At 34.6% G+C, this 21,282-nt stretch overlaps 1 protein-coding gene across 4 annotated transcripts in view; it reads right to left on the bottom strand.

The window, feature by feature from the left end:
• The window catches only part of LOC131149344 (protein-tyrosine sulfotransferase), a 36,375-nt gene extending 31,398 nt beyond the window's left edge, over positions 1-4,977 (bottom strand). For 2 of the 4 annotated variants that reach the window (XM_058099718.1, XM_058099719.1), the window contains exons 1-6: positions 4,752-4,950; positions 3,937-4,006; positions 3,291-3,468; positions 3,110-3,181; positions 1,777-2,065; positions 477-617 (exon numbers count right to left, since the gene is read on the bottom strand). In XM_058099718.1, coding sequence (XP_057955701.1) covers positions 477-617; positions 1,777-2,065; positions 3,110-3,181; positions 3,291-3,468; positions 3,937-4,006; positions 4,752-4,781 — 780 coding nt within the window. In that variant the 5' untranslated portion in view covers positions 4,782-4,950. Of the gene's footprint in view, positions 1-476; positions 618-1,776; positions 2,066-3,109; positions 3,182-3,290; positions 3,469-3,936; positions 4,007-4,751 lie in introns of all 4 variants that reach the window. The other 2 variants (XM_058099716.1, XM_058099720.1) reach the window with 2 other exon arrangements.
• Positions 4,978-21,282: the final 16,305 nt, after the last annotated feature.

Genomic DNA, 21,282 nt, shown 5'->3' on the forward strand with positions numbered 1-21,282 from the left:
ATCCTAAACAACCTGTCGACATAACAACAAAATCATAAAAAGGAGATTTTTGGTTTGTATTGAGAATCTTGCCTCCTCCATCCACAAAAAAGCTCTAAAATTAAGGAATAAATCAGAATCCAAAGTTTCAGTTCATCTAATGAACAGCCATAAAAATTACGCATTCAAATTTCAAATGCAGGACAGCATGTACGATGTGATAATTTTTTCCAACAATGGAAATTGAGGTTTGAGTATCAAAGATCACCGGCTTTATGGACAAAATGTGGCCAAAATAATCCCATCAGTGTCTTAACAGACTCCCATTTTGTATCTGATCAACATATGTCATCATAAATGACAAGGTAAAAGTAAAGCAACCCAAAAAAATATAAAAAAGAGAATAGAACTATCAAAAAATTTAGATAAAAGTTAAAAAAACAAAAAAACAAAAAATAAGCTCTCGAATTATGAATATGGAAATAAGGTTACAAGACCTGGAAGGTGGCGCCATTATGAACAATGTCCCGAGCAATAGGATCATTAATGTATTCATGTAATGGCATAACAACATCCTCCATGTTGAATGGATTGCTGCCCTCAACATAATTTGGGTTCTTATTTTTTCTGGCATCGCGCTGTTCTTTAAATCAAAAGAAACAATCACCGGAAGTAGTTAATACAGCAATTCCATAAACGGACATATTTAAGTAGCAAATAAGCCATTTTATAACTAATCCTCTAACATCACATCTGCACATAAAAAATATGCACATGAGGGGGGTGGGAGTAGGTCAGTGCATTCAATTTTATAAAGGATGCCATGCAGCACCACTAACTCAACCTTAGTAAAAGATTTGAAGGCGAAAGGCCAATGTCAGGCATTTCTGCAGGGCAAGATGCCTACAAAGTATGATGCCTCTGATAGTGGAATTGCCATTTAGCCTTTGGAAAGGCAAACTGTGAACCTCCACCCCCAGCTTCCCTAGGAAGCCTTGGAGTAAAGTTGGTGCATGCTGAATTGCTCAGACACCTAGACATCTTATCAAGATTGCACCTTATATCTCAAACCTCCTCAGATTCTAATAGTATTACATACTATTGATTAACATTTGTGTTGTAGTAAATGATGAATATATCCACAATTTGAACAGAGCATCATTAGTTGCTCCTTTTTAACATTTCACTACATGATTGCAATCTTTTTTATATGTTTTGTGATAATAGTGGCATCTGCACATGAACACCAAAATATTTCTAGTAGCAGGGAAGTGGTCAGAAAATGCAATCAATTCAATGTCAAGGGTCTAGTTCTCTGAAGGGCGAGTCCACAACAATACTTGAGGCATTCAAAATGAAATGAACACCAAAAAATCTGGAAATAGCTCCAGGACAAAAGGTGTTCCAGATGGTTAAATGAAGCTAGAGGGTCTTACACAAGGACCTCTAAGGATTCAAGGCATCATGTGTCCAAAATTTATGGGAGGAAAGAAGTTTCAGAGACATTGGAGCTTAGGAAAGCTTTCCATTTAGGAAAACTTTCCACAATCTCTCCACATAGGAAAACTTTCGACCACTTTGGAATACCATATTTTTGTTCAAATACTATCATTCAAAGTGAAAGTAATAAAAGCAATAACCATTCCAAACAATGTTGAAAGTGGAACATCCAAGGATTTCTAGTAAATCATTATGTGAACAAAAAAGGAAGGAATGCTAAGAAGCACTCAAGAGCAAGAAGGGGGTGGAACAAATTGAAGGGTACCATTCAGCACAAATGCCAAAAAACAAACATACCCGAGCAAATAGGTCCTCCCTCATCCATGGCACCAAATACTTCCATGGCCAAATATTCAGTGTACTCACTCCATGAGACTTTGAACGCAAGCCTCCAACCATTTGTGTGGCAGAAGATAAGTTAGGGTGCACCAAAAACCTAGCTGCTACCTCAACCGAGAACTCATAAGTGCTAAAGACACGATCGACGGGGTTCCTAAGTATTGTCACAACTGATGTTTTCTTCTTGGGAAGTTTAGACATCATGCTATAGTCATCATGAGTAACTAATAACCTGCAATTTGGTTTGCTGCAAAAAAAATTCAAAATTACATCATTCAGAGTGCCTTATATATTAGTAGAATTTACATCAACTGTTGTCCAAGGTTTCTTTCAAAAAAAAAAAAAAAAAGTAACACTGATTTATTTGATGATGCTAACTGTTATTTTTCTTCCAACATTCACAACCATCTTTGTCAGAAAACAAACTGGAAAACAAACTAAAATTGTGTTCAACTAAATTCAACCAAAAAAAGGTCTACACAGGTACTTTTTTATGAGAAAGCTAATGAATGGTGTTGAGATTTCATCATAACCATCTACATTTTCTTTATGAGTTAATGTTATAGACTTGCCAATAACTAGCATATCCTTTTAAGTTATTGGACCATGCTAGAATCCATTTTATGTTCCACTTTCTTATACATATTGAAATTGGTTCTCCTTCCCTAAAACCAGTATGATGTTCACCATTATAAATAAGTACACGCTTTTTTCTACCAAAAAAGGTTCTATGCACTACCATGAACCTCCTACCCTCTAATTTTTTTCCCAGTCACTACTTCAATCTGTGTGTTACATCACCATTCAGTCTGTAATACATAAATTGGTATTATTACAGGAGATATTAAATCAATTATTTAAAGATAGACGGATTATCATAGTGTATATTCAATGCTCTAATTCTTACAAAAAATATGGTGGGGTCAATGGGGGCAAAGAGGGGTAAAGCTGTAACTTTATTTTGGAGATAGGCATTATGTTATTCTCATTTCTTGGAAAAGTATAAGAGAAAATAAGTGTAGATTCTATATTAGATACAAACACAACAACATTCTATAAATTATATTATTATAAGCAAATAACTAAATATGTAAAAGTTGGGATAGTTGTAGCACCAATGGTTTCCTAGATAATATCCAATATGTATGAGAAAACTCAAAATTTTGATTTCATTGACAATCAATCTGACGAATATCAACCATCATAAGGTGAAAATTCAAAAGAAGCAAATGTTAGCAATTGGAATGCATCTTATATTAAAAAATAATGCATGATTTAAAAAAAACGTCACCTAGGATCAACTCGCAGCTTATCATAAGACCGAGGGCATTCTAGATTGCTTGAATACAACTTTCTCAAAAAACTGCACGAATAAAATATAGGCAGAAATAAGCAATAGCTGCAACAGTATCAAGTTGTCAGTTCTAGAACAAAATGAAAAGGTGTTAGAATGGCATTTTTTAAGGAATTACCAATGGAAATATGTACGCCCTCCTGTTCTAGGGACATGGATAAAAAACAACAATTCCTGCAGTGTATGGTTGTCTTCTTTGGTTTCTACATAAACGGACGAAGATGCCCACTTCTTGACAGTACTTTCACAATGCCCAAAATCATCTTTGATGTGAAAAGCATCTAAAAATGTAGAGTCTGTAAAACAAATATATATATATATATATATAAATGCAGAGTCCGTAAAAAGAGAATAACGGATAAAAGACCAACTATTATTTACCAAAGAACAACTAGAACCCAGCAAGCAGGGAAGGGAAGTAATTAAGGCAGACAAAAGAGAAAGCCATAAAAAACACCCGTATAAGCAGCTGACAATGGCCTGAGTTTATAAGTAAAACCAGGTCGATCTCACCCATTACAGGTTCATCTTTAAACTGGCTCCCATAGATCATTGGATAAAATTATTAAGACTATGAATGACAAATAGCAAAAGGCATAGAAAATGATCCGGAATCCGGACAACCATTTGACGTACCTCTTATTTTTTGATGTTATTCATTACAAAATAAGGAGAGATTCATGAGTTAAAGAAAATAATTTCTTTAGGTAAAAACTAAATGGAAAAATAATTTTTTTTTTTTAAGAAAATCTGTGCATACGTACCCAGACCAAGAAGCATCAGCACTAAAGCCCACTTCAGAATCAAATCCATCCAGCTCATTTCTATTCCAACCTACAAATGGTAATTCAACAGAACATCAAGAATTGCATTAGCAGGAATATATTGATAAATAAATAAAAATAAAAAATAGGGAGGAGGAAGTATAAAGAATGCACATTTACAAATTCAAAAAGGCGAAAAAAAAAATGGCAAGTTAATCGACAGTAGCCCACAAACGCGGCCAAACTAAAGTAAAGAAGAAACTACTATTCTCAATATCCATTCAAACAGCAAGCAGAAACTACAAATTTAGGGCAAGATTTTCCAACTAATACAACGATAAAAGCCCACAATCGCCTTTGTTTCCAGCTAAAAGTATCCAAAACGCAAATTCTTCGACACTCATACCCCATTTCTTTTAACAGATGGAAAAAAATACGTATTATTAGTTATCTCAAGGGGATAAAATTCTTCAGTAATTTTTTCAAAATTGTTTCCCGTTACAAAAAAAAAATCATATTCGAGGAAACGAAAAACAGGGTTCGAAGAAGCTCAAATGGAGGAGAAGAAAAATTTTGAGATTACCCACAGGAATCCTTCTACTTGGGAACAACAAAGAGTTGAAGCAACGGAAAAAGAACGCCAAACAACAACAATCTGTGGATTTATAGATGAATTTGGAAACCCTAATGAATGAAAACGAAGACAAGGAAAGAACACAATTTCAAAGATTGTCGAGGCGAGAGCCCATGATACAGGCGAGTCAGCCATAAAAAGAAAGAACATAATTGACTCGAAACCAGGGGCTTGGACCTACCCGTGTTGATTTTCGGGATCTCGTGCTCATAAATTCCCTCAAACCCTGTCGGGTCTTCACCGGGCAAAGCTAGCCATCGATGAGGCCCCGGCCACCACCTCTCTCTCCCTCGCTCTCTCACTTTCTCTCCCTTTCTGAGATTTTAGTTTCTGGGGAGTCCAAACAAAAAGGGAGGAGGTTTTATTCAAGTCTCTGCTTCCGAGCTCCGACAACAGTAGAAAAATATGTGGGCGCAAAAGGGTAAATAATGGGAAAAATAAGATCTCGCTGGGTGAACACGCTGACTCAATGCTAATACAGCATTGAGCATAAGCGAATATCTAAGAGAATGTATTAATGAAATTCAATTCCTTAAACGTTGACTTGTTTGAGACTATGAGGCTTCAAATCTTACATTTAGATTTTGGTTGGTGTAAATTTAAATGAAAATATTATAAATTTATATTAGGTTTTATTTAAATTTAAACATTAGACTCAAATTTTAAGCTATTAAATATAATTTAAGGGTTTGTTTGGTATTTTGATATTATTTTTTAATTTTTACATTGTGAATAAATATATATTATGACAAATGTTTGTTTCACATTTTTTTCATTTATTGTTTTTTAGTTTTTTAAAAAGTTTCAAATAATTTTTGTAAGTTAAATGATTCATTTTGAGCATAGTTTTTAATTAAAAGTAATATAAAATAGTCATGTGAGTTTAAAATATTTAAAATAAAATATCTGTAAAATTTCTAAAAAGTTGAAAAAATATAATACAAAAAGTTCTCAAAGTATCTCACAGCACTAAAAGGTGGGTTTTGAAATATGATAATTAAGTAAAATAAATATAATTTTTTTATTTTTATTATACTATGCTTATTTTGTATTTATTTTTATTATTTTAATTATTATTCTATTTAAAGACAAAAGGGGGAATGGGTTCAATCAAGATTTTATTTGTTTTAACTTTAATTGTTAGTTTTCTATTTTAAATCGTACTTTTAATTTTAAGTTTTCATTTTCATAATTTATATATTACCAAATAACTTCCAAGTATTTTCACAGATTTCTTTTTGATTCATGTAGGACTTATATTGATCCTAGACTACAAGAATTAACTCATTTTCCATCTCATATTCCTCCATAGCCTTTCCAATATTCAAACTTTAAAACTCAAACATAAAAGTAACTTAATTGGGTGATTGAGTTCAAATATGTTTTTTCATAACCCAAAATTTAAGAGATTCACTTTTGGTCAAGCTGCACGATGGAGGTAGCGCAATCTTTATCAAATATTCTTTCCCTATCAAGGTCCGGCTCTTCATTAAGGCCATTGAGGTGCTTGCCTAGGACTCCTAAAATTTTTTTTTAAATATAATAATGTTAACATTATTTATAAAATTCACGTGTTTGGTGGGTGGAGTGCACATGCAGTGTAACTAAAATTATTTGATGTACCTAGAAATTTTAATTTTAAATAAAATATTAAGGGGCCCATATTGTAAAGAGCCGCTCCTATCCCTATCCTCATAGGTCGACCCTTAAACCTCAAACATAATTCACTAGTTTTTTATCATTTAATGTTAATTATAATAATTTTAAGGTAAAAGACAATAATCACTAGTAAGGTTTAGCAAAAAGACATAGACCTCCTATTGAAACTTCAAAAAATTCAAAAAGTCTCCTTTAGGATGAGATTTTAAAAGTTCCATAAACCCTTGAAGTTTATAAGAAAAACATAGACCTACAAAGACAAGCCTTTTGAGATAAGTAAGTGTCCCAAATATATAATATCAAAGGAAAGCTTGGAATTTCAAAAAAAAAAATGAAATTTTAATAAATTGTAAAGGTTCGTTTATTTTACTAGATTCACAAGTTAGTTTTTTATCATTTAATGTTAATTATAATAAATTTAAGGTAAAAAACAATGATCACTAGTGAAGTTTAGCAAAAAGACGCGGACCTCCCATTAAAGTTTCAAAAAATTCAAAAAATCTCTTTAAAGATGAGGTTTTATAAATCCAAAAACCCACATACCTACAAAGATAAGTCTTTTGAGATAAGTAAGTGTCCCAAATATAAAATATCAAACGAAAGTTTATGAAATTTTTTAAACCTCATCAAGGGAGATCGAAATTTATTTATTTTTGAAATTTCAAGAAATATTATGTCTTATTATCAAATTTCAACGAATGTCAATGTTTTTCGTGCATATTATAAATAAAATAAATGAATTATATTATTTTAAAATAAAACAACACTAAAGAAAAATGAGTTGTACTTGTTTTTTTAAGTTTAGCGAATCTTATTTATTTTATTAAATATGTAAATTATTTTTAAAATATATTGTGTGCTATATTATATTATTATTTGTTGGTGATATTTCAACTTTTACACAATTAAATGTATTTTTTGGGAGCAATCAACATCCAAAAATAACTATGCAAAGTACAAATAATACAAATTATTCATGGGCACAAAAATTTCTATTTTTAAAATTTATATTTTGATAAAAATAAATTTAATTATAATTAAGTTAAAGTTATATTTGGGGTGTTTATTTTAAACAAGTTAAGACTTTTGAATTCGAAACATAACATTTGCAAGTTCTTTGGTTTATGCATTTGATTGAAAGGAACTTTTATTAAGTAAATTAAAAATATGTTAATTAATTTAACATGCATTAGGGTAATTAAAATTTTCAGATATATATTAGTCGAGAAAGATTTTAAATAAACTCACAATGATGAATAATATGAAATACTATAAAATTTTAAAAATAATACTTATAAATTAAAAAATATAATCCATTTGGTTTCATTCTCAATAGCAATCCTATTAAGAGATATTTCTTGTGCTATTATTTGATTTCTTATTCAATTATATATTGTTGCCTCTTTTTTACCATCTTTGTTGATAATGCATATTCCTTTTCTAACCTTCTTAAATGATTTCTTATATTTCGTTGCAACCTTCAACTACATTTTCTATCTTTCCATCATTGAATCTAATCCTATATTTGGAAAGGTTTTGGATCTGAATTTGTGTTAAATTTGGATAAGATATAATATAAAATTGTATTAAAATTTTTCCAAATCCACTTAAATAAAAATATACAGTCCGAAATTCATCCTCCAAATGCAGTGTTGAGAAATTTCTAATACTATTATTTGGCTTCAAATTAGATTACATGTTGTCACCTTTTTTTTTTCCTTCCGTTGTATTAAATACATACCTTAGTTATAGAATTCAATGATTTGCCATATTTAGTTACAATTTTATAAGATTGCCTTTAAAACTTTGTAATAATATTAAGAGTAACATTTATCATGCAAATAACTATTAAAACTCGAGCATTAGACTAGTATTTATTAAAAAAAACATTTGTTGATATTTTAGATAATCAAATAAGGGGAAAATATTTTATAACTTTTGTTATGTGAGTAATATATGAGGAAAATATTTTCATGTACTTTTTGTTTAAGTTTTCACCTTTTTAACATTTTTAAACATTATTTTCTCAAGTTTTTTTTAAAGTATATTCTTCCTTAAAATATTTTCTTATGAAAATTAGCGATTGGTGATTTTTAATGGTAATTAACACCCAAATGTACACGTCTCAATCCATATATGGATATTTCAAATCTTAATCTATTTTTTATTATTATTTGGCCTACATATTTTTATTTTTTAGAAATGGATAATCATTATCTAACAATGGTCAATCTTCAATAATGTGTTATATAAATAAATTTAACGAATAAGTTGATGAAAGGTTTGTTTATTTTACTAGATTCACAAGTTAGTTTTTTATCGATTAATGTTAATTATAATAAATTTAAGGTAAAAGACAATGATCACTAGTAAGGTTTAGTAAAATGACACAGACCTCCCATTGAAGTTTCAAAAAATTCAAAGAATCTCCCTAAGGATGAGATTTTAAAATTTTCATAAACTCTTGAAGTTTATAAGAAAAACACTAACCTACAAAGATAAGCCTTTTGAGATAAGTAAGTGTCTAAAATTTAAAATATCAAAGGAAAGTTTATGGAATTTCCTTTTTTTTTTTTAATTTGAATAAATTTAAAAGGTTTGTTTATTTTACTAGATTCAAAAGTAAGTTTTTTATCATTTAATGTTAATTATAATAAATTTAAGGTAAAAGACAATGGTCACTAGCGAGGTTTAGTAAAAAGACACATACCTCCCATTGAAGTTTCAAAAAATTCAAAGAATCTCCCTTAAAGATGAGATTTTATAAATTCCATAAACCTTTGATGTAGAGACCCAGAAAAATTTAATTTATGAAAGTAATAAAAGGAAAGAAAAGAAAGAGAAAGAAAATAAGGAGAGGAAGGGCATCAACAGGGATTCGTCGACGAACCCATGGTCTTTGTCGACGAATGTCTTTCTAGGTCTCGTCGATGAAGTACACATGTCTCGCCAACGAGAATATATTGAGAGCAAAGAATTTCAGGCTACTAAGGGTTCATCAACAAACCCATTACATTTGTTGATGAACGCCCTTCTGTGGTTCATCGACGAGTACACGTGTCTCGTCGACGAATGGACGTGGCCAACGGTCTATATATATATATGTGTGTGTGTGTGTGTTAAAATTAGATTTCAGCTAGGAAATTCATTTCCTCTTCACTCTCTCTCTCTTTAACCTTTGGTTCTTCCCCCTTCTCTCTTCGATTTTGGCCCTGTTTTGACCCGTTTCGACAATCAAAAGTCACCACGGAGTTTGTGGGAAGATTCTCTATAACTTAACCGGAGCGGATTGTTGATTTGGAGTCCTTGGGCACCACTCCAAAATCAGGGTAAGTAAGGTATTTTGGGGTTTAAGTATTTATTTGGAGTATATAGGGTCTACGAAATGTTAAAAGAGAAATAGTATAAAAGATGAGTTGATTGATTTGGGAAAAATGTGAATTTTATGGTTTTAAGTTTCAAACGTTGTGGGCATAGGATTTGGGTTTTAGCGGGCCTCTCAGTAAGTCAGGTAAGGGGAATAAATTATAACAGCTATTTTTGGGAAATGAATTATTGATTTAAAGTATGTGAAAATGAAATATGATATTTTGCCTTTGGTTATTATGTTATAAATATTAGATAAAAATTGTGTGGCTTGAGAAATATGAGATAACAGGTTTATACTGGGAATGTAATTGAAATTGGGATATATGATTTGCACTGAGGAAAATGAGATTACGAAATATATATATATATATATATATATATATATATATATATATACACTAAATTGTTTTATACAGAAATGAAGTTATGGAAATTTAATTATGTTTTATATACATAATTGTGATGAAATCAAATTTTTATATGGAAATGATAAAAAGTGGCATACAGGATGATTTTATAGAAAAACGAAGATATATATATTTTTGTGTGTCTGTGTGTGTGTGACGCCCCGAACCCGACAAGTGGGGACCGGGTGCCACGTGTTCCAATCACCCGTATCTGATACCATAATTAACAAGCACGCAGCGGAACATAAATAAATAACCTCAAATAAATACCAGAGTTCTATATAACAACCCAAAAACGAACACTACAACATCCAGATATCTGTATCCACAACCAGTATTTAAAACATAACTCAGAATAAATATATTTGTATATATACCAGTATCTCACAATACCCTAAAAAGAAACCACCAAAAATAGTCTCAGTCTAGGCCTTCAAGCTCGATCCCCAAAAGAACCTGAAAAGTTGTTAATCTACTAGCGTGAGACACTTCTCAGTAAGGGTGGAATAAATTATTATAGTGTGTGACAAATGAGTTTTAATATTTATATATCAAAATAAATTGCTTCTCATATAACATCAATAACAACTGAGAAAACGTATCATTAATAACATTACGGACGTTTGATATCATACACACACCCAATATGCACAAGTACATAATTTTTATGCAAGCGAAAGTTCCCGAGAGTAGGGAAGATTACCCGCCCATACAAGTAGTTTCCCTCTACTCTGGTACTAAAAACTACCTACCGGAGTACTCACCTTACTCAGTAAGCCCTCAGATGAAGTATTACCTCGCCGTCAGTACACATATCTTTATTATTTTAAAGGCGAAGGTTTCTGAGGATTGGGATATATACCCGCCCATGCAAGTAGCATCCCTTTGCACTGATACCAAAAAACTACCTAATAAAGCACTCGCCTTTCTCAACAAGCCCCTGGTGGTATGTTTACCTCGCTGCATGCACATACATGCATTCACAATATGCTATATCATTATTATTATTATTATGTTTTAATTAAATTCACATGCGCAACACATCCACACAGTAATCATGCAACTTATACCTCATCTTCCAATGTCCTCAATACATTACTCATATAGAGCAACTGCATACATATCAGTACATGGCCCACACGGGTACCTACGTACTTCTTATCTACACGTGGCCCACACTGGAGCCATTATCCACACAGGGTACATAACATGGCCTACACAGGCGCCACCATCCACACAAGATACATAACATGACCCACACAGGCGCCATTATCCACACAGGATATGACGTGGCCCACACAGGCACCACTCCAGCTTCCGCGACACGTGGCCCACACAGGCACCACTATTCACCAGTATCTAATCCCCATGACCTACCCATCGTACATCAGTAGAATAAGCTCTTCTACCTGCCAATGTCCTACCCCATATAAATGATAATATGACGAGCTCCTCGACCTGTCAATGTCATATCATGATTTACATCTAGGCAATATAACAACCTCCTCAGGCCAACGTTATATTGAGATGCAAACGAATAACCACACCAGTTAGTTCACACAAACGCATCAATGCATTATCACAGAGGTATCCAACAGATCAACACATTCCCATACAGTAGTCCAACAGATCAATAAATTTCCACATGCAAATCCAAATACTACAGTAATATATTCAATTTATTAGGAAAAATTGTTCTCATGTCACACGAATTTAATATCATATGCAATTATCCCAAATATAAACCTTAAACAAAATCATCATATTCCAATACTCAAGTTGTTCTAAAAAAAAATCATATTGATAAATAACAAATTTTATATGCTCGTAAATAACCAGTTCACCTCAATAAAATACTGATATAATTTTATTCTCCTTTACCTGATTTCCTGAACCACGCCTGTAGGGTTCCCAAAATTATACCCGCAACACTCACCCGAACCCTGATTCAATCAAATCAATCTCAATAAAATATTATTTTAACATTTCCTAATTTACAATAATTGAATAAAAATTAGTTTCTAAATAACTCATTTATCCTAGTTTTGGGGCTATGTCTACAACAACCCCACGAGAAATTTGTTCCGCTTGACTTGTAGACAGGGGTGGAAAAACGGGCGGGCGGGTCGTCAACGGGCTGGGTCATAAACGGGTTAATATTAAATGGGTCACACACATGTCAACCCTAACCCGCTCGTTTAATAAACGGGCAGGTCACGGGTCAACCATTTAATAAATAATTATATATTTTAATATTTTAAATTTTTTATTTTTAAAAATACTTATTTTATTTATTGAATCTTAAAAAAAATATATGAAATGGGAAAAGAAAGATGCAAATCGTCAGGGTCTGATTGACTGAGAGAATCGAGAGAGGGAGATTGACCGTTGATGTCGTCACGCTGAACTAAAAGTGAGAGGGAGAGTCGAGATCCTGAGCTCACTAAGCTGAGAGGGACTTAGGAACTAGGAAGACTGATAGTGAGAGGGAGGGGGACGGGCTGGACAGGCAGACAGCGTGCGGCGTGGGCGACGGCATGCTGCATAGGTGATAGCGATGATGTGCGGCGTGGGCAACGTCGTAAGGCATAGGTGATGGCGATGGCGTGCAGTGTGGGCGACGACGTGAGGCTGGGCTACTAGAACCGAGAGGAGAGGACTGAGATGAGAGGCTGAGAGAGTGAGAGTCGAGAGGCTGAGAGCCAGAGGAGAGTGAAGTTGAAGCATGAAAGGGCGAAGGTCGAGAAGAGCCAGAGGAGAGTGAAGCGCTGAAGGCCGAGAAGAGCCATGTAAGAACCCGAACTGTAGTATGTGGTTTTGATATTTGAAAGAAGGGTGAAAAGGTAATTGTGCAAACTTCGTCGACGAATGATGACGAGGCCATCATTCGTCAACGAAGGTTGAAGGCTCCTCATCGATGAAATTCAAAGGCTCGTCGATGAGGGAATGCCGAGAGGTTCGGAGAAATTGGAAATATCCGGCTCATCGACGAGGCCACCATCTCATCGATAAAGGTAATGGCGAACTCATCGACGAGGATGCTAATTCGTCGACGAATCCACCCGAGTCAATAGCCTTTAAAGGATATTTTGGGGTTGCTTCTTGGCTAAGATTTAGAAATCCTCTCCCTCTCTCTCTAGAACTCAAAGCTCTCTCTCTCTCTTCTCTTTCTCTCTCTCTCTCCTAGATTTCTTCGTCGTTCGTCGCCTGATTCGTAAATCCAACGTTACTTCGAGGATCAGGGAAGGATTCTCTACGTTTTTAGCGGATCAGAATCTTATTTTGAGCGATTTTGGGCTAAAATCGAGGTAAGGCTTAGTTTTCGTTTCCGATTCAGTATATGTGTAGTAGTACAAATTGCTAGTAAGTGTTGTACTATGGTTTGTAGGTTTTGAAGTCTCGGTTCGTAGTTTTGGGGACCGTAGAGTTCGTAGTTGGAATTTGAGTTAAGGTAAGGGGATTCTGTTTTTATCAGTTTATTTTCAAAATCAGGATCAGTAAGCTTGTAGGCTACGATCATATGTATGTTTTGGCTACTTATTTGGGGAAATATATCGGGTAAAAATGCGAGATTTTCGGGTTACAGTTTTCAGGAAAATTTTGGGATTTTGGGTATCATCTCTACTTTGTTTGGAAAATTGTTGGTTATGTTGTAACTATATTATTGAGGTGACCGTAATCCATATTTGCATAAACCGTGTACTTGAATTTGTAAACGATATGATTTGCCGTAAACCAAATAGGTGTGGTATGTATGGTTGTATGTAATTGTTCCAGGTACTTTGTAAAACAGCTATGTGGCGGTTAATTACCGTACGCTGAAATGTCTAGGAACGTGAGTTCCAAAATGATTTCAGGTTTTTGTGAAATTGGCTAGGGGCAGCTAATTATTGTATGCCAAAACAGCTATGTGGCGGCTAATTATCGTACGTTGCGCCATGTACCAATTAACTACCGTGGGCAAGAGTGGTCGGCTTTATATCCGGGGTGTGAAGTATCACCAGTATGTTTCGGCTGGTCACCGATGGGTGTGTTCTACACCATATGGAGTAATGTAATCACTATTAGGCCTCAGTCGTCGAAGCGTAGTTGTATATGTAGCAATGTAATCGTTGTGAGACTTAGATTACCTTGTGTAGTTGCGTATGGAGCAATGTAATCACTATTGGGCCTCGGTCATCGCAGCGTAGTTGCGTATGTAGCAATGTAATTATTGTGAGACTTAGGTCACCTTGTGTAGTTGCGTATGGAGTAATGTAATCACTATTGGGCCTCAGTCGTCGCAGCGTAGTTGCGTATGTAGTAATGTAATCGCTGTGAGACTTAGGTGACCTTGTGTAGTTGTGTACTAGTGTGACGACACTGACTGTATGTTTTAGGTATCGTATGTACTGGAATGGTTTGTGAAAATACTTGAACTATATGTAACTGTATGAAACTGTATGGAAAAGTTTCGAACTGTATCATATTTTATAGTGTTATGAAGTATGTAAAATAACACTGCTATGCCACACACTAATATAACTTGCTTTCTTCCTTACTGAGAGGTGTCTCACCCCGAATTTACGTACAATGTTTTCAGGTCCTTCAGGTAGCCGTAATTAGCATCCTAGCGTCTGGAAGCGGGGGTGTTGTTAGCTACTGCTAGTACCTATTAGGTACGAATTTTGGAATCCAGGTTGTCGGGATGGTTTTGTAGACACTTGGGGTATGTTTTGTGTTATGGGAATGTATATCCTAACTTATATAGACTCTGGTATGATATTATATATGTATAAACAGACTGAATTTCGCTGCGTATCTGATGAGTATGGATTCGTATGGGTATGTGTATAGGGAATCTGTGTACCCCACGGGGTTGGACCCTTTTATTATATCGTATCATGTATGTTTTGAATTGATACAGAGATAGGTTAGGTTACGATATTCACTCCCAGGACCCACCTACGGGTTCGGGGTGTGACAAGCCAGAAGAGAGGGACGAGCGAAGCCCGAAGGCTCTAAGAGATTAGGGTTTTTCGGTTAGGGTGGACAGAGTGAGTGACAGATGGATGTATATAATATAAAGGATCCAAATTAATGGGTCACCTGGCGGGTGACCCGCTCGAACCCGGTTATAAACGGGTCAACCCGTGACCCACCCAATTATTAAACGGGTCAACTTCTTTAAACCTGAACCCATTTTAAACGGGTGGGTCCGAGTGACCCAACGGGTTATGACTCGTTTTTCCAGGCCTACTTATAAAGAATCGTCCTTAAATTCTCGTGGTGGTGTCTGATCGCCCATTTGGCTTAAAATTTAATAAAAATTGAAGTAAGAATGAGAATTTGTCTTACCCCAGGAGATATGCCTAAGTTGCTCTTATGACAAATCCACTTCAGTAGAAATGTCAGTGGCGGAGAATGGAGTGCAGTGGTTTTTTCTGATTTTCAATTGGGCGAGAATTCGCCGCAAAATTGTAAAGAGAGGAGTGGAGAGCGTGAGAGTTTTCTTTTTTTTTTTTCCCCTTCTTTTTCCCTTCTGTTCCGCTGTGAACTCTTTTTTTTTTCTTTCCCTCTTTTGCTTTCTCCCAGAAAACTTAGGCACTAAGCTTTCTTTTTCTTTTTTTTTTTACTTTATACCTTATTATATAATAACTTTACATATATATATATATATATATATATATATATAACTTAATATATATCCTTGTTTCAATTTTTTTCCCCACACTAGTCCTTTTATTTGTTTATTCCTTTAATTAATTTCCTTAAGAATAATTAATTAATTATTTATTTATTTATTCTATTATTTTTTTTCTGGGTTACTACATTCTCCCATCCTTAAAAGAATTTCGTTCTCGAAATTCACTAATCAATCATTTTACAAAACTCTAAAATTACTTAATCATCATTATACCACAAATTCAATATACTCTACAATTCTAAGTAAGCATATGAATCTAAACTCAAATCAATCTTTAATATAAAATCATACCTACTCCTGCACCACGAGCAATATCCTTATCAGTCGGAACCATGGTATACACACGCGCCAGACCACCATGAGGCAGTGGCTTATTCCTCTGGTGCTGATCAGAAACGGGTGCATTGTTCGGCAATCCCCGACAATCTCGGGCCATGTGGTTGTATCTACCGCACCAATAGCACTTAATGTTCCTAGCTAGGCATTTTCCCCAATGCCTTAACTTACAACGAGCACAATAGGGAGGTGACGAATCGCTCTAACGTCCTCGATCAACTCTATCAGATCTTTGTCCCCCAACATATCTATCACTCTTCCACAAGCCCTGTCGGCTTCATCAGAAAAACTAGGAGGCATAGGCCTCTTCCTCTGCTTTGCCATCTCTGCACTCCTCTGTAGACTCAATTCTTCCACGGTGGCTCTATCCATCAGCTCTGAAAATCTCTGCCTTGTTCATGAATTCTCGGTTTTAATCCCCTCTCAAACCACCTCACCTTCTGGAACTCATTTGCAAACATAAAAGGTGCAAAACGGGAGAACTCCATGAACTTCGCAGTGTACTACTGCACAGTAAGTTGCCCCTGAGTCAAGTGGAAGAATTCCTGTGCTTTCGCAGCCCTGGTGGTGGCAGGGAAGTACCGATCATTGAAAAGCTCCTTAAATTGACTCCAGGTCATACCTGTGGGTACTACTCGCTGTTCCTCCAGTAGCTTCAAATCTTGCCACCAATGCTCGACCTCCCTTGTTAGCTTAAAGGTAGCGAAGAGAACCTTCTGTGCCTCAGTGCAAGATAACACTGCCAACATTTTCTCCATTTCTTGCACCTAACTCTCTACTACAAGTGGGTCAACACCGCCAGCAAATGTAGAAGGTTTCAGGCAAGTAAATTGGTCAATCGAGTAGCCCTGGTTCACAGGTGGGCAGTTCTGTCCTTCAGAGTCTCGCCTAATTTCTTCCCGAACCTTCCGAGCTAAACCCCGCAGTAGAGTGGAGGTATCAATCTCTCCCACACTGGTAGCTCCTACATCATTCTCCTCTCTAGCATCAACATCCTTTTCCCTGGAATCCATCCTATGGACAAGACAAAAGCGAATTTAGAACCTTCATATCACATTAGGTACAGTTATAGAACAATGAATCAATTTCACATTTAAATCCTCAAATAAAACATTAAACAACCATCTTATCCCCAAATCAACTTAACCCTCAAGTTTTAATTCTGAGTTCCAATCTCTCTACTTAGAAATATCACCGTCAACGAATTTATCGTGGTTTTCTGAAATTGGCCGGATTCAGAAACTCACAGAAGTTCATTAAGGGATTTCTACCTCTAAGCTACGAAACAAAACTCAAAATCTCCTATTAATATCCTGATCTACCCATTCCTATTTTTATTCTTATTTGTACCTATACTTTGGTATTAATCAATCTTAAAGTCTGCAAAACCTATAACCTAATGCTCTGATGCCACAATGTGACGCCCCAAACCCGCCAAGTGGGGCTTGGGTGCCACGTGTTCCAATCACCTGTATCTGATACCATAATTAATATGCACGCAGTGGAACATAAATAAATAACCTCAAATAAATACCCGAGTTCTATATAACAACCCAAAAACAAACACTACAACATCCAGAATTCCGTTTCCACAACTAGTATTTAAAACATAACCCAGTACAAATATATCTGTATATATACCAGTATCTCAGAATACCCTAAAAAGAAACCACCAAAAATAGTCCTAGCCTAGGCCTTCAAGCCTGATCCCCAGAAGAACCTGAAAAGTTGTTAATCTACTAGGGTGAGACATTTCTCAATAAGGGTGGAATAAATTATAACAGTGTGTGACAAATGAGTTTTAATATTTATATATCAAAATAAACCACTTCTCATATAACATCAATAACAATTGAGAAAACGTATCATTAATAACATCACGGACGTCTGATATCATACACACACCCAATATGCACAAGTACATAATTTTTATGCAAGTGAAAGTCCCCGAGAATAGGGAAGATTACCCACCCATACAAGTAATTTCCCTCTACTTTGGTACTAAAAACTACCTACCAGAGCACTCACCTTACTCAGTAAGCCCTCAGGTGAAGTATTACCTCGTCGCCAGTACACACATCTTTATTATTTTAAAGGCGAAGGTTTACGAGGATTGGGATGTCTACCCGCCCATATAAGTAGCATCCCTTTGCATTGATACCAAGAAACTACCTAGTAGAGCACTCGTCTTTCTCAACAAGCCCTTGGTGGTATGTTTATCTCGCCGCATGCATACATATGCATTCACAATATGCTATATCGTTATTATTATGTTTTAATTAAATTCACATGCACAACACATCCACACAAGAATTATACAACTTATACCTCATCTTCCAATATCCTCAGTACGTGGCCCACATAGAACAACTGCGTACATATCAGTATGTGGCCCACACAAGCACCACTACCCACACAGGATACATAACATGGCCCACACAAGCGCCACCATCCACACAAGATACATAAAATGATCCACACAGGCGCCATTATCCACACAGGATATAACGTGGCCACGCAGGCACCACTCCAGCTTCTGCGACACGTGGCCCACACATGCACCACTATTTACCAGTATCCAATCCCCATGATCTACCCGTCGTACATCAGTAGAATAAACTCCTCGACTTGCCAATGTCCTACCCCATATAAATGACAATATAACAAGCTCCTTGACCTGCCAATGTCATATCATGATTTACATTTAGGCAATATAACAATCTTCTCATGCCAACGTTATATTGAGATGCACACGAATAATCACACCAGTTAGTTCACACAAACGCATCAATGCATTACTGCACAGGTATCCAACAGATCAACACATTCTCATATAGTAGTCCAACAGATCAATATATTTCCACATGCAAATCCAAATACTATAGTAATTCATATTCAATTTATTAGGAAAAATTATTCCCATGTCATACGAATTTAATATCATATGCAATTATCCCAAATATAAACCTTAAACAAAATCATCATATTCCAATACTCAAGTTGTTCTAAAAAAAAAACTCATATAGATAAATAACAAATTTTATATGCTCGTAAATAACCAGTTCACTTCAATAAAATACTAATATAATTTTATTCCCCCTTACTTGATTTTCTGAACCACGCCTGTAGGGTTCTCAAAATTATACCCGCAACGCTCACCTGAACTCTGATTCAATCAAATCAATCCCAATAAAATATTATCTTAACCTTCCTAATTTACAATAATTAAATAACAATTAATTTCTAAATAACTCATTTATTCTAGTTTTGGGACTATGTCTACAGCGACCCTATGAGAAATTTGCTCCGCTAGACTTGTAGAGAATCATCCCTAGATTCTCGTGGTGGTGTCCGATCGCCCATTTGGCTTAAAATTGAAGAAAAAATTAAGGTAAGAATGAGAATTTGCCTTACCCCAGGAGATATGCCTACGTTGCTCCTATGACAAATCCACTTCAGTAAAAATGTCGGTGGCGGAGAATAGAGTCTAGTGGTATTTTTGAATTTTCAATTGGACGAGAATCCACCACGAAATTGTAGAGAGAGGAGTGAAGAGTGTGAGAGTTTTTTTTTTTCCCCTTTTTTTCCCTTCTGTTCTGCTGTGAACTTTTTTTTTTCTTTCCCTCTTTTGCTTTCTCCCATAAAGCTTAAGCACTAAGCTTTCTTTCTTTTTTTTCTTTTTACTTTATACCTTATTATATAATAACTTTGCATATATATATATATATATATATATATATATATATATATAAAACTTAATATATATCCTTATTTCAATTTTTTTCCCATACTATTCCTTTTATTTGTTTATTCTTTTAATTAATTTCTTAATAATAATTAATTAATTAATTAATAATTAATATTTATTTATTTATTTATGCTATTATTTTTTTCTGGGTTACTACAGTGTGCACGCGTGCGCGCACGCGCGTGTGTGCAATTTATTGGGAAATAATAAAATGTGATATATTGATATGTTTTATTGAGAAATGTTGAAGAATATGAGATGAGATATACTCTATTATAAGAATAAAATATGTATAGAAAATGATGAGAATACTACTGATGTGATGAGATGAATGTGAATACTGAATTGTGAATACTGAAATATGAATACTACATTGAGAATATTGAAATGTGAATATGGAAATGTGGAAATGAGTACCTTGATGGACTGTTGTTGATAGAGAGGACGGTACCCGTTGCTATTGAGGTGATAGTGCAACCACATGGTAAATTGTTGTAGGGATAATTTAGATAGGATTTAAGGTTCCTGTATGTTTAGGGTTCACATATAATCAATGATTTGTAATCCAAATGAAAGCTTAACATTGTTCATGGTGAGAATTAGAGTTGCTGCTTCTGTGGACGTAGGTAAATCCGAACCATGTAAATCTTGTGTCTTTTGATTGTTGTTTTTGTTCTTCTCATTACCGAGTGTGTGCTTCTTTAGTATTATTCATCATCGAGTGATTGCATTGGTTGTTTGTTTGATTCGTGTGTGTGAGATTGTGTGCTTCTGCTGCGCATCCAACCAACAACAAAATAAAAGAAACACAACCAACCAAAACACAAGAAATTTACGTGGTTTGACACTAGATCTATGCCTATGGGCAATCCACAGAGTTTACAATCAGGGTGTAAAGAGAAATACAACAAGGGAGTATCACTCCTTTCCTCTACTAAAAGTTAGTTAGATATACTCCTTGAATTAAAATAATCATTATATAATCACCTTCAAGTATTCAAGGAAATTTGAATGTTAATAATAGTCGCCAAAAAACTATTAGAACCTCCAAAATGAGACTAATCAAAATAGAAATATTAAAGAAATGTGTTAAAAAAAAAATTACAAAAATTAGTTAAAGTCTTATTGTCTAGAATTATGAACTAACTACATTCTTAATAAGTTGGTAAATAGAAAGGGTGAATCCAAGTTGTTAAAAATCTTTATAGAGAAGCATTTGTTAATAATGACAAAGAAACAACTTGGTGTTTGATTATGCTTGTAGACACCCCATTTTCTTCTGGACATCATATAGTAAAATTGGGCCTTTTCATGACATATTTTTTAAGTTTTCAAAAAGCAAAAAATTGAGTTCAAAAGGTATTGAGTCAAGTTCTTCAAAAACAAACAAAAAGGAAAAAAAAATCTTCAAATTAGTGTCTTTGAAGGTTAAAAAAAAATAAAATTGAACTATGAAAATAAGCTCGTACAATCTAAGGTCATAGGGACTTTACATAGGTCCATTTTC

The sequence above is a fragment of the Malania oleifera genome, chromosome 2 (assembly GCF_029873635.1).
Source record: "Malania oleifera isolate guangnan ecotype guangnan chromosome 2, ASM2987363v1, whole genome shotgun sequence".
Lineage (NCBI taxonomy): Eukaryota > Viridiplantae > Streptophyta > Magnoliopsida > Santalales > Ximeniaceae > Malania > Malania oleifera.